Source organism: Stenella coeruleoalba (genome assembly GCF_951394435.1).
Source record: "Stenella coeruleoalba genome assembly, chromosome: 4".
Lineage (NCBI taxonomy): Eukaryota > Metazoa > Chordata > Mammalia > Artiodactyla > Delphinidae > Stenella > Stenella coeruleoalba.
The window spans coordinates 121722395-121747336 of NC_137149.1; the positions used below are offsets into that span (position 1 = coordinate 121722395).

The 24942-nt window shown below is 34.5% G+C and overlaps 1 protein-coding gene across 1 annotated transcript in view; it reads left to right on the forward strand.

Annotated features, from left to right (window-relative positions):
• Window positions 1-24942, forward strand: part of IQCM (IQ motif containing M) — a gene marked incomplete at its 3' end in the record, with an annotated part of 457722 nt that overhangs the window by 189616 nt on the left and 243164 nt on the right. The window contains exon 7 of the mRNA XM_079919840.1: window positions 21177-21292. Coding sequence (XP_079775966.1) covers window positions 21177-21292 — 116 coding nt within the window. The remainder of the gene's footprint in view (window positions 1-21176; window positions 21293-24942) is intronic.

A 24942-nucleotide genomic window follows, 5' to 3' on the forward strand; every position in this document is an offset into this window, starting at 1 on the left:
GTGCCTCTCACCCTGTCCTGCATAGTTTCCACACAGACTTTAATGTGCAAATGAATCTTGGTAAGATGAATATTCTGATTTAGTAAGTCTGGGTTGGGACCTGAGCATCTGCATTTCTCTCGGGTTCCCAGATGATGAGGATTCTCCTAATCCATAGACTTGCATTAGAGAACCTCTGACACACATAAATTAGGAGGCACATACAAGAATGTTCAGGGACTTCCCTGGTGGCCCAGCGGTTAAGACTCCATGCTCCCAATGCAGGGGGCCTGGGTTCCATCCCTCGTCAGGGAACTAGATCCCGAATGCTGCAACTAAGAGCCCGTATGCCACAACTAAAGATCCCACATGCCGCAGCTAAGACCCAGCACAGCCAAATAAATAAATATTAAAAAAAATAAAAAAGAATGTTCATAGCAGCATGATCTGTAATAACTCCAGGCTGGAAACAATTCAAATGTCATCAACAGCACAATGATGAATAAATCACGGTAAATCCAAGGGAAGAGTATATTGCAAGAGAGCGGACAACCTGTATCTACATGCAGCAACATGGATGAATTTTATAAATATGATGTTGAGCACTAAAAGCAAAACACAGAAGTATTTTGGTAGATCGCGTTCAAATAAAAAGGTAAAACTAAGCATTATATTTTAATACTATTGGTACATTTATAAAAAAAGACAAATGTTTAATAGAAAAGTCAGGGAAGTAGTTAGGTCTTGGGAGAGGGAAAGTACTTTGATTGGGAAGGAAGCATTCTGGGGTGGGGCAAATATATTGTTTCTGGTACTAAGTGCTCCACTCTTTGTTAAAATCTGTGCATATAACATTTAGTGTACTTTCCTCTATGTATGTTACACTTTTACAACAGTAGATTTTTAAAAGATCAGCTTCACCAGGAAAAGCAAGGCTGAGTACCTATTCTGCTAGAGGCTTGGGAGTGGGACATCTTAGGGTGACCAACTGGCTCAGTTTGCCCTGGACCGAGGAGGTTCCCAGCATCTGAGACTTTCAGTACTAAAGTAGAGGCAGTCTTGGGCAAAATGGGATGGTTGGTCACCATGCATCTAGAATACTTTACACTGCAGAGGCCATTAGGGACAAAGGATAGGTTCTGAAGATCTCGTCATGTATTATAAAATTATGAAGAAGGCAGAGTCTTTAAACTGGGGTTTAAAGCAAGAATTGAAGGGCTAAACCCCTGGAGAGATTTATTTGGAGTTTCTAGTTAAAACAACTAGGACAATGGCACCGTGTTAAACAATTTGTTAGGTTTCTTGAGAGGCTCCTGACAGCCCAGTCTTGTTCTGCCTGAGCAGCCTTGCAGGGTATTGTGGGCAACTTCTAGTTCGGCTGCGTCCTCTCACCTACACTCTACTGTCTGCCTAAACAGTTCTCTGGACTTAAGTCTCAGGGATCTCCAAAGAGGATTTGAGTGTCCTGAGAATGTAGGACTCAGAGCCCTAATTCCTCTAAGGGACAGAAACTCTTCTACTCCACGTTAGACCCACTTACCATCCTTGAGGGTCCCCTTACCAGTGAAGCTGCCCCTAGAGTTGCTTTGTTTCTGAGTGAGCCTCCACAGATAAATCTACTAAACACTTAGTACAAAGTGGTGGTGAGTTGTCTTTGTTTATTTTTCCCTACTAGACTGTGTATTTCTCAAAGCTTGGGGCTGTCTTGTTCATCTTGTGTTCTCAACATCTTGTGTTCTCAACATGCCTGCCACACCATAAGCATCCATTGTTTAGCTGCATCTAGTAAATATGAGATAAATATCTGCTGAGGTTGCAGATGACAAAACCATGTACTGAACTAAAATACTAGGTGTAACAATTAGTTTGGTCCTGATGAAAGCCATGCTATGTTATCTTTCTATGTTTAGTTAAGTATTGCTTGCCTGATAGAGTGTAACTGTGGTAAATAACAGTTTTGATTTGAAAAAAAGTTTAAAAAAAGTTAAAAAAGTAAGAAAAAACACTAAGCACTTATCTATAGGCTACTGATTCTTATTGGATATATATGTCTTAGAACATACACCCCTCTAGAGCAGATACTATGTTATGTGTGAGTTCTGCTACGTAACCATCACATTTATTATTCCTAATTAAGAAAAAAACTTGATATGTTTTCTCTAATACATAAGGCAAAGGGTGATACAAATTTTATGGACTGGGAGACATGTTTGTGTCCTTCAATATATTTTTGAATCTGTCCTAAGTCTGAGGAGAACTATTCATTACTGTGTCCTAACCCACAGGGAAACCAAAGTCAGTCATTCTTCAAATTTAACATCCTGGAACGATATTCTTATGTTCTAAAATGTACTTTAAACCAATGAGAATCTCTGTTGTATTTGGATGATTGAGCTTTGAAGGAGCTCCAAATTTTCTTATGCAGTCCATGAGATGGGTTTATAGTTTAGACAGATGAAGGCAGTAACTGTTGAGATCGCAGAATATCCCTTCTTTGCTAAAGGATACTTTTAGTCATTCCTGAATGCTTTGCAAAAGGTAAAATATTCCATTGCTTTTAAGTTGGAACTAATTTATAGCAAGTATTCAAAGAATCTATTTAATTACACACCAATGGGTATGAAAATGGATTTCCTATTTTTTGACCCTTTATTTTTATCAGTTTGTGCTACACTGTGTCCACTGGGAAATACAGTGTATATAAGGGATGTTTCTTTCAAGCATTTCATGCATATGAATCTTTTAAACATGAGGTTTTGAAACTATGTTGGCAAAATATGCTACAATTCTATTGCTTACAAACAAAAGCCAAGGTGGTTTTGACTTGAAGTCAAAAAGTGCCATTTATTAAATGTCATGGTAATGACTTGTACCATCAGTTCCATAAAGGAAATCTCTGTGAGAGCATTTTCTGAAAGTGTTTTTTTTTTTTCTCTCTCTCTTATTGTCTGCTTGGAATATTTCTTCTTGAATATACACACTGTGAATTTGACTTTGTCCATGAACAACCAAAATCTTAATGTTAGTCCATTTACTTACAGTGAACTTTGAATTAATTTTTAGAATACAAAAAGCAAGATCTTATTCTTTTAACCTGGCCCCAAACCCTTTTAAAGGCAATTTTCCAACTAGATTTACAATCCCTTTCTTACACTTAAGGTAGTTTTCTCTGGTATAAGTTTTAAAAATTAGAATTAATGATTCATGACCATAGTAAATTACATGTATGTCATAGTATATTTTGCAAGCTTATCTGACTTAAGGAATAGGAGGCTAAAACATGGAAATAAGGAAAATAGAATGTTAGAAAGTTTTCTTTTTCTGGGTTTCTAATTTTTGACTTAAATTCCTCTGTGGGGCAAAACTTGATTTGGGAATGTATTGAAAAATATTTAAATGACTGATGCATTTTCTCTTATTGTGTTTTAAAAAAGGATATAATTTATCACTTTACAAGAAAGAAAAACAGACTTGTAGAAAGAAATCTTATGTTTTTCATGATCTTAATTGCCCCTAATCATTTTCATGTGAATGAAAGTGTTTTTCCACAGTTAATCTTGTAGAACATGAATTTTTAAAATAGTATTCACAATTTTTTTTCAATTTTTAGTGTTTCTGAAATAATACATGATTAAAAATAGAATTTTGTGTGTGATTCTAATACAAAGAGTCTTTTAAAAACAATTCTCATTAGAATTAGTAAATTGTTACAGAGGAAATTAGTAAGTAAAATGGCTAAATAAAATTAGAGTCATTTTATATTATTCTTTATAGTTATAATTCTGTTTTCTTTTTTTATTGTTTTGTTTTTGTCAGAGTTAGGTTTTTAATAATCAGTGAAAGTGAGAACAAATATTTTCTCAAGGTTGTTAAAAAACTTTTACTGTATTCTTGGCTCCATTAAAATTGCTTTTGTATCCCAAGATAGGCCTCAAAATGAAAAAAAAGTTTGATAAAAAGGATAATTTATTTAGGAAAAGTGAGGATCTTAACTAAGGAAAAAGCCTTAAATGGAGATGTATAGAGATAGAAAAATGTGGTTAGAATTTAACAGGAAAACAGTTAAACAAACTCACAGGAATTTCACTCATGATAAGAAGAGTAAAAGAAGAAAAAAACCAGAGTTTTGTCTTATTTATAATGAGTGAGGGAAATCCCTCTTTATCTGTTTCTCATGGTGGATATAAGAATCAGATGAGATTGTTTTTGTAGAAGTTAACTGTAAATTGTGAAGTATTAAACTCTGATTACTATTTTTAGAATGGAGTATTAATACTTGAATCACAACATAACATTGCAGAAGGTCTAAAGTTAAAAAAGTCTCATACTAATGAATTTAAAATATCCACAGGAATTCTTATTCTCAACAGAAAACCACCTCAGTGCAACATATAGAAAACTATTTTTGAATTTAGTTCATTTCCCAGTGAGAAAAGTAAGAGCTTAGTCCCAGGAAAACCACTTGGCTATTTAGATTTTGAAATACTCTAATTTGTTTTGTGAATTATTTATTCTCAAGATGAACTTCAAATTAGAAAGTACCTTTAAGATATATAGGAGGAGCTTTTAACCTTTTAGGACTATAACTCAAATTTGCTTTGGCACCATAACAAGAATAATATAAATTGCTCATGTGAAGATACTACTAGAAGATACGTAGAATATTTAACTTGTCTTTATTTTTTTACTTAAATATAATTTACAGTAGTGAAATGGTCTTATCTCAAATGTACCATTCAGTGAGTTTTGGGGAACAGATACTGAGACACAGCATTTCTATCACTTCAGAAAGTTCCTGTCTGCCACTTCTCAGTCAGTCTACCCCTGCCCCACTCTCCGCCTCTAGAAGTAACACTGATCTGATTCCTAGTGTCATTGTTTAGTTTTGGAAATTTAGGAATTTCATATAAATGAAGTCATATACTATGTATGTTTTCTTGTCTGACTTCTTTCATTTAGCATAATGTTTTTGAGATTTATCCATGTTGTTGCAAGTATCAGTAGTCCATTCTTTTTTATTGCTGACTAGTAGTCAACTGTTTGACAATACCACATGTATCTATCCATTCTCCTGTTAATGGACATCTGAACTGTTTCTAGTTTTTAGCTGTTATAAGTAAAGCTTCCATTAATATTTGTGTACAAGTATTTGTGTGGACATGTGTTTTTATTTTTCTTGGATTAACACCTGGATACAGAATTAATGGATCACAGAGTAGATGTATGTTTAACTATTTTAGAAATGAGAAAGTTTTCTAAAGTGGTGGTACCAATTTGCATTTCCATTGGCCTTCCAGTTGCTCCACATTCTCTGACATTTGTTGTTGTCAGTCCCTTTCATTTTAGCCATTTCAGTGGGAGTAGCTCATTGGGGTTTCAATTTGCATTCCTCTGCCTGATGACTAATGATGCTGAGCACTTTCTCACATGCGTGTTTTACATTTGTAGATCTCCATTTGTGAAGTGACTCTGTCTTTTGCCCATTTTAAAAATAGAGTCATTTGTCTTTCTGTTATTGAATTGCAAGAGTCTATATATATTCTGGGATTTAGGTCCTTTGTCATGTGTTATGAATACTTACTCACATGTGTTATGAATATTTACTCTCAGTAGCTTGCCTTTTTTTCTTGCATTTTCTTATTAGCACAAGGTTTTATTTTTGATGAAGTCCAGTTTTTTCATTTTTTTCCTTTGTGACTTGTACTTTCTGTGTCTTCTTTAAAATTACTTTGTTGATCTAAAGGTTGTGAAGACCTATATTTTTTTCCTAGCAGTTTTGTTGTTTTAGCTTTTATGTTTGGACCTATGATCCATTTCAAATTAATTTTTGTGTATAGTTTAAGGTAGTATCATTTGTTGAAGAGGTTTCTTTCTCCATTGAATTGCTTTTGTGCCTTTGTCAAAATTTTTGATTGTATTTGTACACATCTATTTGAGGTCTGTTTACTCTGTTTCACTACCTCATTATCTTATTCCTGTAGCTTTATAGTAAATCTTGATGTCAAGTGGTGTATATCCTCCAGATTTTTTTCCTTTTCAAGATTGTTTTTACTATTTTTGTTCCTTTGCCTTTCCAAATAAAATTTTAAGTTATTTTGTCAATTTCCAGAAAAAAAGATGGCTGTGATTATAATTGACATTGCTTTGAATCTATATATCAGTTGAGGGATATAGAACAACAATCTTAACATTAAGTCTTCAATCCATGAACGCAGTATAACTCTTCATTTGTTTAAGTCTTTAATCTCTCAGCAATATTTTTTTTAAAATATACATTTTATATTTATATGCTATTTGTTAAATTTATCCTTAATGCTTTGATTTTTGAAGCTCTTGCAAATGATACTGATTTTTAACTCCTTTTTCTGTTTATGGTACTATATAGAATACAGTCGATTTTTTAATTGACTTTGTACTTTGCAGCATTACTCAAATTCATTGTTTTCTTTCTGATTCATTAGAATTTACTACATACATGGTCATGTCATTCTGAATAAAGGTAGTTTTACTTCATTCTTTCCAAATTGTATGTCTTTTTGTTTTTTTCTCTTTGTCTTGTTTTATTGCACTGGTTAGGAATTCTAGCATGATGCTGATCACAGATATCCTATCTTGTTTCAAATCTTAGGCAGAAGGCATTCACTATCTCACCATCATGTATTACATTAGCTACAGTTTTTTGTAGGTTCCTATTGTCAGGATTTTGAAGTTTCCATTTTTGGTAGTTTGCTGTAGAACAATTTTTTTATTCATAAATGCTTGTTGAATTTTGGAAGATTTTTTATGCATGTACTTAAATATTATTTGATTTTTCTCTCAATGTATTATATATAGTACACTATATATAATACACTATATTATATATAGTGTATATAGTGAATTGCACTGATTAATTTTCACATATAAAACCAACTTTATATTCTTGGGCAACACCTAATTGTCCATAATATATTATGCTTTTCATATATTGATGGATATAAGGCTAAAATGAGATGGTGTTTGTAGAAGTTATTTTTAATACACCAAATAGATGTAAGTTACTGATAAATAATTTTCAGGAAGAAGCATACATAAATAAAACTTAAATCTTTGATGTGAATTTTTTTTTATAAATTTTATTTATTTTTGGCTTCGTTGGGTCTTTGTTGCTGCACGCGGGCTTTCTATAGTTGTGGCGAGCGGGGGCTACTCTTCGTTGCGGTGTGCGGGCTTCTTCTTGCAGTGGTTTATTTTGTTGCAGAGCATGGGCTCTAGGTGCGCGGGCTTCAGTAGTTGCGGCTCACAGGCTCTAGATTGCAGGCTCAGTAGTTGTGGCACACTGGCTTAGTTGCTCCGTGGCATATGGGATCTTCCTGGACCAGGGCTCGAACCTGTGTCCCCTGCATTGCCAGGCAGATTCTTAACCACTGCACCACCAGGGAAGCCTCTTGATGTCAATTTTTATGTTAATAGTTTAATACCTATAATTAATAATTTATGGTCTTTTGATGGTAATCAGGAGAGAGCATATTTTATATTCAGGAATAACTGACAAATATTTATTGAGCACTTACTATGTGTGCTCTGCTCATTGCTGGAGAGGCACTGGTGAACATGACAAAAGCTACTGACCTTGTAGTACTTATATTCTAGTGGAGAAGATAGACAGTAAACAAATTTTTGATGCTCTGCTCTACCTGAGGGAGGTTCTGACCTAGGATTTTAGAATATTGTTAACAAAGCCACCATGTGAGGACTTGGGGATTTTGCTTAGCTGAGCTTCCTTACACCTTATTGTTCAGTTCAATTCCCCCTTTTCCAAACCAGATTTTGCCAGATAGAAAAGTATGTTATTTATGTTTTGCTCTGTGTTCTGCTCTCTTTCCCTGATGATCAGCTATTTAATTCAAACTTTCCTTGGCATTGGAAAATTTATGTATTTTAGAATAAACAGATAGAAAGCCATTTTATTATAGAATAACTAAATATATACAAAAATAAAGAGAGTAGGATACCAAATCCATATGTATCCAGTAATTACTGGCTCCAGTAATTATGAACTCATGGTCAGTGCTGTTTCATCCATGTACTCACTCAGTTCCCGTCTCAGTTTGGATTATTTGAAGCAAATTTCTTGCTATCCATCCATAAGTATTTTTCAATTTTATTATAAAATATAAGGAATCTTTTTTTAAAGCACACCAAAATATCATAATCTCATCTAAAAATTAATAAGTTATTAATATCAACTAATAACTAGTAATCGTTCAAATTCCATATTTTTCATCATATTTTGATAAAACTTCATTCAAGTAAAGACAGAGTTGTTATATCATTTTTGCTTCCATCTTTTACAGGAATAAAGACATTTGGTATAAGTATCTATATAGAAGTAAAGATGTCATCTGAATTTTGAAGGCAATGAAATTGATTAAAGTTTTCATTTTTAACGTTTTAAAAACTGACCATAGAAAATGCTGTGCTAGATATATAATGAGTACAAAAAAATTTTAGACCTCAACCATGTCTTATAAAGAATTTATAGCGTTGTGGCTGAGTTATAACACAAAAGGTAACCCACAATACAAGTTGAGTTCTGTCCCAGTGATGGGGGTGAGTGGCTCTCAGCCTCTATGACCATTCACATTGGTGTATCATATCAGGAGGTGATTGCAAGGCACATTTTTTAATTCTGGAAAGACAAAACTTTGAAAATTATTTACCTTTTAAATAATTAGAATGGATTCAGGATTATTGTTGTAATCATGCCAGTTACATTCCTTTGAATTCCAATATGCTTTTATGAGTGAAGAGAAAAAGATGATGGAATTACAGCTTGGCCTTGAAAGTTGGGTGTGCTTTGGGAAGGTGGAGACTGGTTAGGAATAGTGGCCAGGGTTCTTGAGAGGAACAGAACCAGTAGGATCTCTCTCTATAGATACAGATATAGATACAGATATAGATGTCTATTGATCAATATATGTACATAGAGGTCTAGGTAGACAGATAGAGGGATAAACAGATAGATAGATGGATAGATAGACAGATGGATAGATAGATTTCTCTCTCTCTTTCTCCATATGTGATTTAAAAAAATAAATCTCTCCCCTACCTCTCCCCCTCATATATGGAGAGATTTATTTTAAGGAATTAGTTTAGTTTTTACAGAGGCTAGCAAGTCTAAAATCTGCAGTATGGGCTGGCAGGCTGGAGACCCAGGGAAAAGCTGATGTTGTATCTCAAGTCTGAAGGCAGTCTACTGGCAGAATTCTCTCTTCTGAAGGCCTTCAACTGATCGGATGAGGCCCACCTACCTTATAGAGAGCAATCTGCTTTACTCAAAGCAGATTTAAATGTTAATCTCATCTAAAAATACCTTCACAGAAGCATCCAGATATTTTTGACTAAGTATCCAGGTACTGTGTCCTAGACAAGTTTACACATGAAAATTAACCATCACAAGTGGGCACCATGGCATAAGCAAATGAGTGGAGGTGGACTTCAATACTCTTTTGGATTAAGGCAAGTAGAGCATTTAAACTAGAGGAAAAATTCATATATGGACATAGCGGTTAGTAAAACCACTAAGAAATGATCCTAATTTTGTCCTCAATTATTCTTAAAGTTGATGCTAAAATGATATATATTATGTTTCTTGAAAGAACCAAATTTTGTTGAATTTGATCTTTTGATGTGTAGTAGTAAGAAGACAGAGCATCTGTGAAATATTTGATTAGTACAGTCAATTTTCATTTATTAGTAATAATGGAAACAGGGTCCACATGGCTACTGAGCTTCATAGATAACATTTAACACATTAATATTCAGAATTTTCATCATCCACTCAGAATTTAAACTTTTACTTGTAGTTATAACAAGTAGAAACATTGATTTATGTTTTATCTTTGCTTCCTTTCTGATAATGGTTTAAAGGACTGAAAAGGACAGGTTGAAATTCACTGGTCCTTAAAAAACCAAATTGTAAATGTTGATCATAACAATGGAAAGTCCTTGTTGTTAGCTTATTTCACTAACCTTGTTTGTTATATTTATGTATGATACTTACTGTAGCTTTATAGACTTGGGCTTTGTGAATCACTTTGTACTTACACAAACCTCTAATTTTATTTTCTACAGTTTTCTGCCTGCAATTGAGTCTTAAGTTTTCACTAATCATATATGGTCTATATATGACCATACATATGCAAGGTGACAATCTATCTTGATACTAGCTATGACTAGGAGAGTTGAATAGAGTGAAACATTTGGAATAAACATACAAACACAAGCAGGGCTAAAATGCTGTACTATGATTATCCTTTTGTTTCTGCCACCAGAGTCTTTTTTCTTCTGTTGAATGTATTGCTTTAATGAGCTTTCAGTAAAGATAATGAAACATTAATGAACTTCAGTCTTCTTACCACCCCAATCATCAAAGACAGGGGGAAATAACTAAAAATTAACAATCTTTCATAGGGGATTAGATTCTTATTTTCATTTTCTAATTCCATTCCAGAATTTCTAATTCTCATTCCAGAATTTGCACAATAATTCTAGCTCATGCATAAACTGCAAATATGAGGAAAACACGATTAGGATAGCTTTCCTCAAAATGTGAGTCAGTTACGAAGAATTTATGAACCTTGCACTCAGCCTATTAGGAACAAAAGAAAAGAATACAGACAAAAATTTGATCAAACCAGAAGCTATCAGTTTTAGCAGTTCGGCATATTTTTGTTTAGTCTTGTTTATGAATTTTTTGGTTCATAATTAAAAGCATATGAATTATGAATTTGTTGGTTGTTTATAAATTTTTTGGTTCATAATTAAAAGCATAAGGTATATGATATTTTTAATTTTCTATATAATGTAAAAAACTTCATAGGCAAAATTTTTGTTATTGAAAAATAACCCAATATATGTATGTCTTGTAATTTTCTTAACGAATCTTCCATTACTGGACATTTATTTTATTTCCAATTTTATTATTGTATTGGGGATCCCAAAGACCACCCCCAGGCTTAATGATTTGCTAGGAGGACTCATGGGACTCAGTACATAGCCTTATCAACAGCTAAGTTTTATTACAGTGAAAGGATACAAAGCAAAATCAGCAAGGGAAAAGGCACATGGGATGAAGTCCAGAGGAAACCAGGAGCCAGCTTCCAAGAGTCCTCTTCCAGTGGAGTCACATGGATGCACTTAATTCCTCCAGCAATGAGTCATTACACGTGTAAAGGGTTGTAACTGGGGAAACTCGTTAGAGATTCAGCACCCAAGGTTTTTACTGGGACATGGTTACATAGGCGCCCTCTGCTTAGCATGTACCAACATTCCAGATTTCCAGAAGGAAAGCAGGTGTTCTGCATAAACCATGTTTTTTGCACAGTTTAGGCATAGTGAGATACCCTTATCTTTTAGGGAAAGTTTACATCAGTGGGTAAGGAACTGTTTACCTGCCAAGTACTTAGATGCCAGCTGAGGATCAACCCTTGCAAGCATCTTCTTCTAAGAATAGCAGTCTCAAGTTTGTTACGCTAACTCTTTTTCTGCACAATTATTATAAATAATGCTGTAATAAGCATCTTTGTTAATAAATCTTTTGGCATATTCCAGATTATTTCCTTATGAAAGATTCCTAGAAATTGATATTACATCAAAAATATGAGCTTTAAAAGACTTCTCTTACTGACAAATTACTTTCCCAGAAGTCTTTTCAAATTTTCACTTTCACCAAGCATGTATGAGTGGGGGCACCAAAAACCTTGACTAAAATAGGTGAGATCCATATGGTCCAAACAGCAATTCATCATAAACCTGAAAGAATTAATTAAAAATAATTGAGTTTTATGAGAGGAAACAAAGACTAATCATTGCTTCCATTTGTGGGGGGCAGGGACATTAAGAACGCTCCCATTAAATTATCACCCAAAATGCACTTTTCTCCTGGACCTCTGTCTCTTTTTGCCTAGAGATCTATGACGTCATTGTCATCTGTAAAACACACACCATCCAATTCATTTTAACATTCATTTGCTTTAAACAATTAGCACGTATTCTGTACTAGGCATTGCAGTTGTGTGGAGGATAAAACAGTGCACTGGGCCTGCCTTTTCTCCTTGCTTTTGTTCATTTTGTTTTTACATAATTTTTGCTTATTTTTACCTAAAATTTTATGGCCTATTTTAAATGTTTTTCCTAAAACTGTAATTAGTTGTAATAAATTGCAGAAAACTTGGAAAATACAGAGCACTCACAAAAAATGACAGTCCATTGGTATTCCACCACCCAGAGATACTCACTGTTAAATTCTGGTGTATTTGCTAGAATCTATTTTCCAGGTGTAGTTTTTCCCTTAGTTAAACGACAGAGCTCCATAAGAACCCTCAGAGGGTGTTCCTATAATATAAAGAGGAACTTTGTGAAGGGCGATGCCATGACTCAGGTGATTCAGTTTGAACTTTTGAAAGGAGAAAAGTCATTATTTAAGTTCTCTGAACCTGAAAATAGCCATTATATTGTTCTTTGTTATTCTTGTCTTATTTACTGAGTCTCTAGGTACATGTTCCAAGTGTTTAACCATTGTAAGTGCGTGACAGAACAACATTGGTTATTGGCTATAGAGCAAGATTCCATTTGAAAGAACATTTCATTTGAACTGTGAGTGAATTCAAGTGTATACCCTAGGAAACAAATTGTTTGGTTCCTGACAAAGTAGAATAGCAGAAAAGAAACTATGAGGTAAAGCCTGGAAGGACCAAGCTTTACATCAGAGCTACAGCATCCACGTACCACAAGTGATCCTACTAGAATTGCATGCTGGTACGGCAAGAACTGCTGGTACTCTTACAGCATGATTTCTAAATTCTTTTATCCTTGAATTTGATTCCCATCTTGGTCTTAGGTAAGTGTTTGTTTATTTACTTAAACAAAAACATATTTTTCTGAGCATATTTTCAGGGGACTGGTATATTTGAAAATGATTTGTTTCCTGGCCTTTATACATTGAGAACAATTTTGTTATGAAATTTCTGTTTCACACCTTTTCTTTTCCCTTGGTGGTATTCTGTTATTTATGGGTTCTTTTACTGTTTCACAGAAGAAATTTGGAAGGAACCTGAGTTTTGCTCCTTTGAGCTTTTTTCTTTCTAAATATATATGAAATTTTCTTTATTCTTATACTTTAAATGTTCTTTATTCCTTTAATTTTGCAGAATGTACTTGTGTACAAATCCTTTTTAATTAACTTATCCTAAAACACAGTAAGCCCCAATACTCAGAAGATGCAAATCTTTTTTTCAGCTCAGGAAATTATTATTCAGTAGTGTATTTTTTCATTCCTGATTGTTCTGTTTTCAACTTTGGTAAACTGTATGATTCCTTTCATGGATATTTATCTTTTGTCCTCTTTAATCTGTAATCTTCTCTCTCATAATTTTCGTCTTTGGACACTTTTCTTCTGCACTCTAGGAGTGCTTGCCAAATCCAGTCATTTGGTATTCTGCACTGTCTTCTACTCCCCCACTAACACTGAAGTACATTTTTGGTTTCCTTGTATTTCTTGCCTTTTTAAAAACACTATTTCCATTTTCGTTTGCCTTAACAAATATTATTTTCTAAAGTCTTAGTTTATTTTTTCCTTGTTGCTTTTGACCTCTATTTTTTAGATTGAAATATAGTTGATTTACAATGTTATATTATATCAGTTTCAATATTTTACTACATTTAAAGTTCTTGTAAAATATTGGCTATATTTTTTTGTGTTGTACAATATATCCTTGTAGCCTGTTTATTTTATGCATAGTAGTTTATACCTCTTACTCCCCTACCCCTATCCTCCCCCTCCCCACTTCCCTCTCCCCACTGGTAACCACTAGTTTACTGTCTATATCTGTGAGTCTGTTTCTGTTTTGTTATACTAATTCATTTGTTTTATTTTTTAGGTACCACATATAAGTGATAATTTGACATATTTGTCTTCCTCTGTCTGACTTATTTCACTAAGCATAATACCCTCTAGTTCCATCCACGTTGCTGCAAAGTGTCAGAATTTCATCCTTTTATATGGATGAGTAATATTCCATCGTATATATATACACCACATCTTCTTTATCCATTCATATGTTGATGGACACTTAGGTTGCTTCCGTATCCTGGCTATTGTAAATAATGCTGCTATGAATATTGGGATACATGTATCTTTTCAAATGAGTGTTTTCATTTTCTTCAGATATATTTTCTCACATGATATACAAAAATAAACTCAATGGATTAAAGACTTAAATGTAAGACTGGAAACCATAAAACTCCTAGAAGAAAACATAGGCAGACCACTCCTTGATATAAATCTTAGCAATATATTTTTTTGGGGGGGACACCTGTCTCCTAAGTCAAAGGAAACTAAAGGAATAAACAAATGGGACCTAATTAAACTTAAAAGCTTTTGCACAGCAAAGGAAACCATGGACAAATAAAAAAGACAACCTAATGAATGGGAGAAAATGTTTGCAGGTGATATGACTGATAAGGGGTTAATATCCAAAATATATAAACAGCTCATACAACTCAATAAAAAAAAAACCCCAAACAACCAGATTAAAAATGGACAGAGGACCTGAATAAACATTTTTCCAAAGAAGGTATACAGATGGCCAACAGGCCCATGAAAACATACTCAGCATCGCTAATCATTAGAGACATGCGAATCAAAATCACAATGAGATATCATCTCACACCTGTTAGAATGACTATCATCAAAAAGTCTACAAATACCAATGTTGGTGAGGATGTTGAGAAAAGGGAACCCTTGTACACTGTTGGTGGGAATTGCTGCAGCCACTATGGAAACAGTATGGGGGTTCCTCTAAAAACTAGAAATAGAACTACCACATGACTGAGCAGTTCTACTCCTTGGTGTATATCCAATTGGTGTATAAAACACAAATTCGAAAAGATACATGCACCCCCATGTTTTGGCCTCTATTTTGAAGAGTTGGCTTGCTACAATATAGTGAGAATGCCAACACTTTTCTAAAATTTTCTTCTGAGTCTAGTAGAATATTTTACTAGATTTTCAGAATTGCAGACTGCATTAGTTTCCCATGGCTCCTCTAACAATTTACCAAAACTTGCTAGCTTAAACCAATACATATTTATTCTCTTATAGTTCTAGAGGCTAGAAATCCAAAATTAATGTCACTGGACTAAGTTGTCAAGAGTCTGGACTTAGAGTTTTGGGACTCTAGGGAAGAATCTGTTTCTTTGCCTTTTCTAGCTTCTGAAGGCTGCTTGCATTTCTTGGCTCATGACCTCTTTCTCTAATCACTCCAGTTTCTTGCTTCTGTCATCACATTTCCTTCTCCCCTTTTAGTCACATCTCCCCTTTGTAAGGACACTTGCATGTAGGGTCCGTCAGGATAATCCAGGATAATCTTCCCCTCTCAGGATTCTTAATTTAATCATACCTGCAAAGTCCCTCTTATCCTATGAGCTAACATTTACAGGTTCTAGGGATGAGGATGTGATATCTTTGGGGCCATTGTTCAGTCTACTGTAGGGAACTTTCCCCTTGTATCACAGTCACATGGGCTTCAAATTCAGAATGACCTGGGTTCACACAACCACTTAGCAATTGTCTGAACTTGGGCGAGTGACTTAATTAGTTTTCTTTGCTATTAAACTGGGATAAACTCAGCACCGACCTCATAGGGTTACTTTGCCAATTAGATCAAGTAATGTAAAGTGTTTAGCAAACTAGGTCCTCACTAAATGTTAACTAGCATTGTCATGATTAATGTAGGCCCCAATGTGTTTACTCTGCCCTGAATAAGGAGAAACAGATCTATGCAAAGTGAGTGATTTCACAAATAGAGAACATGGTGGATTTTTCTCAGCTCCACTCCATGTTCACTTGGTTGTGTTGGTCACCTTTTCTTGTTCTATAGTTGAGGAGCAGGTGTCAATGCCCACTTCTCTGCGCAATTCCTGGTAACTGCAGACATCTATCTATCTGAAATAGGTTGGCTCTGCCAAGGTGGGGCCTTTCCTATTCCACCCCTTCGTTCTTTATTAGTTTTAGCTGTTCAGCACATGAGAATTATAATCTCCATTATACATTGTTATCAAGACCTGCCTGTCCCACCCTCTGCACAGAGCTCTTTCCTTGAAATAGGACTGTATTAAATCCTACCACCAGGATTACTTCATTCCTAGTTGTTTTCTTGGAGCTGTAGTGTCCCAAGTGGATCGTGATAGATGGGGGTATGGGGAGGGAAATGGTTTTTCAATAGCAGCACCCACATTTTATTTTATTTTTAAAAATTTTTTGAATTAATTTTTATTGGAGTATAGTTGCTTTACAATGTTGTGTTAGTTTCTACTGTACAGCAAAATGAATCAGTTATACATATACATATATCCCCTCTTTTTTTGGATTTCCTTCCCATTTAGCTCACCAGAGTGCATTAAGTAGAGTTCCCTGTGCTATACAGTATGTTTTCATTAGTTATCTATTTTATACATAGTATTAATCGTGTATATGTGTCAATCCCAATCTCCCAATTCCCCCCACCACCCGCCTTCCCCCTTGGTATCCATACATTTGTTCTCTACATCTGTGTCTCTATTTCTGCTTTGCAAATAAGATCATCTACACCATTTTTCTAGATTCCACATATATGCGTTAATATACAATATTTGTTTTTCTCTTTCTGACTTACTTCAGTCTGTATGAGGGTCTCTAGGTCCATCCACGTCTCTACAAATGACCCAATTTCATTCCTTTTCATGGCTGAATAATAATCCATTGTTTATATGTACCACATCTTCTTTATCCATTCCTCTGTTGATGGACATTTAGTTTGCTTCCATGTCCTGGCTATTGTAGATAGTGAGCAGCACCCACATTTTAGAGAAATGGTGTTTGTTCTGTTTGGTTTTTTCTTAGGTGGTATTAAGCTTCTTTCTAATGGCTTTCAGATGGGCTAGGGGTTTATTATTATGTAAAGATCACTGATTGCTTTCCTCAGTTCACTTCCATCATCCTAATTAATGAAAATTTTTTCTCAACTGCAGATAGGTGAATGCTTAAAATAATGTTTTTGTGACCTTGACATTTTCGTCTTTTTATGATTGTTATAGTATTTTCTTGAGGCTATAAAAAGGGCTGCCTCACAGTCTAAGGTAACAAGCCATATTGAACCAGAAATCATGATTCTTTTTGAACATTTTTTATTTACTGTGAGCTTGGAAGTATCTGCCAAACTTGTTCAAATACTTGGCAATTCAGAAAGATATTATGCAACAGTGATGCTACTGTTCTATTATGTTATATCCTAATCATGATGAAGTTCTCATATATTTTTCTAACTCACGTTAAGCTTATCCTGCATCTTAGTATTGCCTCTGTATCTACAAACAACTGTTTCCATTTGATAGCCAAAAAAAAAAAAAGACTAAAGCTATGTTTTATTTGCTGTCTCTCAGCACACATATAAAAGTGTTAAGTAGAACCTAGTACAAAAGGAGTTACTCATATTTCTTAGATGTTTTGTAACATATAATTTGGGAGCCATGAATACTAACTGGTATTCAGTAGATATAAATAAGTTAGTTTGTTGGATCATTATTTTTATTGAATCCTTTTGGAAGCGGTTCACTATAACCAAAAGAAGGTAGATAGTTTAAGTAATTTTAGAATACATATTGTTCATTTTTGACTATAAATTAACAATATGAATTGATTTAAATGGACATTTCAGTCATTGATTCTAAAATCTGAACTAATACAAGAGATGGAATTCAGCTGCCCAAGCAAGCTTCTGGGGTTTGATTATTCAACTGATTAAGATGCTATTTGTCAACTCTAGTTTACCACCCCTTTTAATTATATAGATAATCAAACTAAGAACTGCTAATTCTGTCTCCTATTAATTGATTGTAATTACCTACAGATTAAAACTGCATGTGCAATTAACTCAAAGAATTAATTGATAGAAGGGAATTGATAAAAGGGAAACAGAACGAGCTTGGCATAAAAGAGGCTCTAGGGACAACAGGCCTGCTGAAACCAGTGGTGTCTTGGGCTCTGTCAAGTCCTCATAAAGATACACCACACTTGCCTCTGGACTTCTCTGGCTCTATCAGAGGCAGTTGCATAGATTATTTCCTGTGAACGTTTGGTTTCTTTGTTGACTGAAACAATATATTTGAAAGGTTTAAAATCCTATTGTCTTTGGGTTTTGTGCTGATATTCAGACAATTTGGACAAATCTATCAATTTGCAATATGGAGGAAATGCTTGTCACTACAAAGATCACAGAAAAGTGGTGAATGTTTTACCTAGTTAGAGATCCTTCCTTCCTCCCTCCTTTCCCTTGTTCCTTTCCTCATTTTCTTGGCAGTATCACCAGATACAATCTTACCAGTTTTCTGTGACTCATCTAAATAATTTGTTTCTAAAGTAATTATGCTTATTAGATTTTGAAAATCCCTCTCATCTGTGTAAATAATTGGCTCATTGTTAACTGCATAAATTTGAATGAAAATGGGAAATAAAAAGCCACCCCCAACTCATATGTATTTAAAAACGATTACCATTATAAACATCAAGATAAATATCAAGAGAGGGAAGATGGTCTGGTGAAAAAAATATTTGGTCCTGAAAAAAAGAATTTTAAAAATCCCTTTTTAAAGACTCTTCCATTTTTTCAGATGTTTATATCAGTTGTATTACATGGGGCCTTTCACTCTCAGCAGTTTCCTGAGTGGCCTTTCACCCAATACCAAGTCAGTGCAGTAGCATATACTAAACATATGCTTGGGGCACAGCACTGTATTCAATATTATGGAGAATACAAAGCAAGTTAAAGACTCTCAAGTCTAGATAGGGAGATGAGATCTGAAGAAGACAACAAAATAACATGAACTAGTGGTATAATAAAGTTTTTCAAAGAGTCTAAATAAGTATTGAGGAAACACAAGGACACAAAGACATCAGTATGGATATTTAACAATTTTTTTAATGTTCAGAATTAGCTAATAACTCCTTGTTAATCTGATGGGATATTTTGGTTTCTTTCCAAATTTTGCTATTGTATTTTCCCCAGATTTGTTTAATCTCAGAGTATTTTATTTTGTCCTGCTGGCTGGTAAACTGGGAGTTCTAACAAGATTTCTTATTTTTTCACCTATCAATATACAGCCTACTCTTGCTTCCCCCCCCCCCACCCTTAGATTTCAGAATCTTAATTTCTCTTTGGCATTATCTGTGAAGCTTGTTGGCTCTGTGAAGGGTTTGTGAAGATTTAGTCTGATGTATGACTTTGGTCTTCTTCAAACTATCAGCTTATAACTTTCGACTGACTTTGTGGAATAAATTGGAATTTGTTGCGTGTCACCTTCTGTGCTTAGCTTCTGAGGAGGAGTCATTAGTATAGATCAGTGTGTGAATGATTACCTTGAGGATTTTAGTGGAGGCTTTACTGCTTCCTGAAGTGGAAAAGTTATAGCTATATTTTCTAGTGTGATACCTGTATACTGGAGAAAATAATGTATGGCCTTCTTGATTATATGAGTCTGTTTTGTGGGTAAACAAGATAAAATATTTGAAATGCTCTGGAATCTCTTGGAAAATAAGTCATATAGCATTTAGTTTCATTTGAGGTTGGGCTCTTCAGTGATCAGGAAGATTCCCTTTTGCCTGTGAGATTTAACCTTGTGAGGCTAATTCTAGTTCACCAGTGTTTACATAGTAACTTTAATCACATTGCTAATGAACCAGAATCACAGAGCAATTCCAAGTAAGATATTGTCCTTGCCCTGGAGGAGTTTATACATTTAAAAAGGAGATTGGAAAGAGATGCTCTGTTATCTAAAATAGTGAGAACATTTATTGTAGAAGTTCATTGAAGGAAGTGGGCGAAATAGGGATAGTGCTAGTAAATTGAGAAATGCTTCAAATTAGTCAAAAAAGCTTCATAAGAAATGTGGGGTATACACATCTCTAACGCTCTTATGCTATCCTTTTATATCCCCCTGGGTTTATGAAAGTCCCCAGTAAAGGATGACGTGTATGGCCTTTCCTTTGCTATCCTCTTTTCAGATACTAATCTTTTCAGATTCTCTATGATCTACCCATTATTGGCATTCGCTTCCATTAAAGATATTCATTTCTTCATATTGGGTTGTGATTGAGATACATAATTTGTTATGGTGCCTCTCCTAGAGATTTTTCCTTTTTGATAGAGGGCAGAGACTGACTGAAATTGAGGAAATATATGTAAAATTAAGATGGGGTAGGATATGTGTGTGTATATTGATTAGAATGTCTCTGAGATAATATCACATTTTTATTATTTTATGTTACTACTCTACCTCCCTATATATAGGACACTTAACTTATGGTCCTATAAATAAATTGAAGCAATGAAATGAGAGAATACATTCCTTCTGATTTTTCTCTAAATTTATATGAAATTAACTGGTCCATGGAGGACTCTATTAAATTAAAAATTTCAGGAAAGAAGATATGTATATGAATGAGTATTAGAAAGAAAATTGGAAATGTAAAAATAGATTGATTCATTTGGATGGCAGGATTAAATTGTATTTCTGAGAAATAAGTGGACAAATAAATCTGAAATCTCCTCTTCATTAAAAAATTTTGTGCAGAAATCCCACATAACTACCATGAGACAGAAGAAATATGTGGGCATGTACTGGCTAACCTTTTGCTCTTCCAACCTATTTACCTTAAATACTTTCAATAATTTTATTTACTTCACAATATCAAAACTAGCACCTTGATAATAATTTTGAATTCTCTTTTAAAGTGCTTATGTAACAGGGAGAGGAGGTTTTCTTTTGTTTTCATAAGTGCTATTCACAAATCTGATTTTGCTTTAAGCCTCCCTTAAAAAAGAAGTCAGTGTTCTTGAAGAGAAGAATCAAAAGAATGAACTTATTAGTTTTCTGATGGGCACACTGTATGTAATAAAAACACGAGAGCTTTACTGTGTGAGGAAGCCCATTAACTGAAGCCTCTATGCGGTGCTATCACTTCCTCATCTTGTTATGGTAGATGAAAAGATGTGATTTTAATACAGAATAGTGGGGCCATAAAGATGATTTATGTTCCTCTTTGTAACACTAAGCAGTATGATCAGTGTGTACTTTTCCTGGATAAATATTCTTTTAACCTGCATTGATATTTCCAACAGACAGAGCGTTCTATGATTGGAGAGGAGTAGTGTCTAAAAGGTTTTCCTGTTTGACTCATGACTCCAGTTGGCCTAGTTTCTCTGGATCATCGTCAGTATTTCAGGATTATTGTAGTGTAAGTATTTGTAAAACCGGACATAGAGTTGCATTACCATTTTTCTAGCAAATGATTGAATTCATTTTGATATAACATGTAAGATGTTACTATGGGCATATTTCATTCCTAAAATGATTCCCCATTGAAATTCATCTTTTTTCTGAAGCAGTGCTTTTGTTCTGTTGTCTTATTTTGTGTAAATCTTGCTGATCACCTTAACTCCTAAATATGTATATTAGTTTTTGTTTGAAGAGTGGTAATAGCCAAAGTGATCATCACAGTGGTTTGCCCTAAATGTGATAGCGACTATTTTTGTAATGGTACCTAGACTATCAAGAAAATACAGTGGAAGCCAGTGGAGAATAAAGATGTTTGTTAGGAGTGTGGCACTAAGAGGACTTAACAATCCAAGGACAATGTCACGACCACATACTAATGGTTTTGTGAGTGAGGGCTCTCCAAACTGGGACGTGAGAATCTATGACTTGAAGATGGAATCAGGACTTCACATTAAGTTCACCTGCTCATCAGGGCAAGTTCTGAGATGTCTCTATGTAAATACAGTAAGTCCCCTACATATGAACCTCCGAGTTGCGAACTTTCAAAGATGCAAATGTGTGTTCACATGTCCAATCACGTAAGTTAGTTCACGTGTTTGGCATACATTGTTACATGCGTGCGTCCTGTACGAGTGGTTGTGCTTTTGTGTATTTTATTGTGTAGTACTGTGTAGAGTACAGTAGTATAGTATGTTTATTTCAATCCCAGGATGTCCAGAAGCAAGCGTAAAAGCAGCAGTATGTATTGTACTGTTCTTTTCAAGGTACTGTACTATAAGATTAAAAATGTTTTCTTTATTTTTTGTGTTTTTTATGTATTATTTGTGTGAAAAGTACTATTACAGTACAGTAGTATATAGCTAACTGTGTTAGTTGGGTACCTAGGCTGACTTTGTTGGACTTACGAACAAATTGGACTTAACGAACGTGCTCTCGGAACGGAACTTGTTCGTGTGTAGGTGACTTACTGTAGTAGAAGAAACTCATGTGATTCTGAAATCTTTAGCAATGATTTCTTAAAAGAGTGCAAAATGCCATTCTATAATATTTGTGTCTCACGGTGTCTGTATAGATGTCTGGAATTTTTACATCTCCTATGTGTTCTGCTCTGTATGTGAATGTGTCTGTCTCATTTTCCTTTTCTTTCCTCTTTTTATATCATGAATTATTTTTCCTTTCGACTTGTGATTTGTATTAGTATTCTTGGGCTGCCATAACACAATACCACAGACTGGGTGGCTTAAACAACAGACATTTATTTCTCAAAGTCCTGAAGGCTGGAAGTCCAAAATCAAGGTGCCAGTACGGCTGTTTTCTCCTGGGGCCTCTCTCTCCTTGGCTAGCAGAAAGCTGCCTCCTTTCTGTGTCCTCACATGGCCTTTCCAGTTTGTGTTTCTAGTGCCTCCCTCTCTTCTTATAAGGATGCTGGTCATATTGGATTAGTGCCCTTACCCATATGACCTCATTTAACCTAATTACCTCTCTAAGGGTCGCATCTCCAAATACAGTCACACTGGGGCTTAAGGAGTCATATGAATTGTGGGGAGACACAGTTCAGTCCATACACCATTAGAGAGCTGATAACAATTATTTTTCTTATCTACTGGATAGTTCGTTATCTAGTATTTTTAAAAATCTTGAGTTTTTATATTTTTTCTGTAAACCAAAACTTTTGAATCACATCATATTTAACTTCTGCTGCTAAATTCTTTGTGAGTAAATATACTAAAACTAAATCATTGCATCCCTGTTTTAGATAAGGGTATTATACAAACATTATTAAGGAAAATTATATGAATTTAGATGAGGAAATTATATGAATATTGTTTAGTGAAATTCAAAGTCTTTGTAATCTACTATTTTCAGAACATAGTAATTAATTACAGAATAGACAGTTACCTCCAGCTAATTGGATGTCTATTGCTAATTCATACATGTCCTTAGCAAAAGTAACACCCATAAAAGGCTGTTTTCATTTTCATTTTCCAGTAAAGGTGAATAAATGAACTACTGCTTACCCTGTTTTACACTAATCATTTAGAGATTGCTCCTAGCTGTGTGAAGAAGTACATTTAAACATATTTCTTTGGGGAATAAGTTGGGCAAGAGTAGACATGACTGTGGAGAGCTCCAGATGCAAGACTGGGGAATTGCCCACGGGGGAATTAGGAGTACAAAGAGCTACTAACCATGGCTTTGGCATAATAGATGGTGCTTTGGGTATGTGTACCTGTCTAAAGAAATTTGGGGTGGACTAGAGTGGAGACTGGGTGAGCATTAATAGGCCTTTTGCCTCAGTCCAGTTAGAGGTTTATCTTACTCTTGCAAACCCACTATGTTGGGGGCGGGGTGTGAATGGGTAAGAGGGGATAAGATTCAAACCTTCAGATTTCTTTCCTGCAGCTCACTGCATCTTTAATTTTCACCATTGAAAGTCTAATTTATTTATTTATTTATTAAGGATTCCCCTTTCATTTATCCTTTAAAATAATAACAGTACTAGAAGGGATCAAATATCAAGTTCTAAGTTCATCTTTTCTGCCATTTTTTTTATTGTGGTAAAATACACATAACATAAAATTTACCATTTTAACATTTTAGGTGTACAGTTTGGTGGCGTTAAGTACACCCACATTGCTGTGTAACTATTACCACCATCCGTCTCCAGAACCTTTTTATCTTTCCAAACTAAAACTCTGTACCCAGTAAACACTAATTCCTTGTTCTTCCCTTCCCCACCATCCTCTGGCAACAAGTATTTTACTTTTTCTTTTGGGGCTGGCTCATCTCACTTATAATGTCTTCAAGGTTCATCCATGCTGTAGCATGTGTCAAAATTTCCTTCTTTTTTAAAAAGGCTGAATAATATTCTATCGAATATATATGCCATATTTTGTTTATCCATTCATCTGTTGGTGGACACTTGGATTACTTCCACAATTTGGATATTGTGAATAATGCCACTATGAACAAGGGTGTAGAACTATTGTTTGAACCCTTTCTTTTTCTTTTTTTGGATATATACCCAGAAGTGGAATTGCTGGACCATATTGTATTCCTATATTTAATATTTTGAGGAATCATCATATTATTCTGCAGAGTGGTTGCACCATTTTACATTCCCTCTAGCAATGCACAAGTGCTCCAATTTCTCCACATTTTCATCAGCACTTATTATATTTCTGTTTTCTTAATAGCCATCTTAATGGGTGTGAAGTGTTAAGTAATCTTGATATGAGTTTGTTCAATCAGGTCCAGAAGACAAAAGTAACTAGGAAAGTTGAGAATGTAGAAAGAAGTTTGCATTGTTAAAAGAGGAAAGAAGACAGGGTGCAGAAAACCCTGTATTTGATTTTGTAGGAGGAGAGAAAAATATAACATATTTTGCTTTCAAAACACTCTCGATACCTTAGCTAATCATCAAAATTTTAATTTGCTCAAATAAGAAAGTCACTGTGGATATGCTTTCTTTAGGCTAAAAGAAAATATCCCTTTTAAGCCAGAGTTTCTGTTTTCTTTTTGAAGTATTTTGAATCCTATATGTTTTTAGTTCTAATTAAATAATACAATAATGTTATATGTCTTTAGTTTTAATGTTTCATTTCTGCA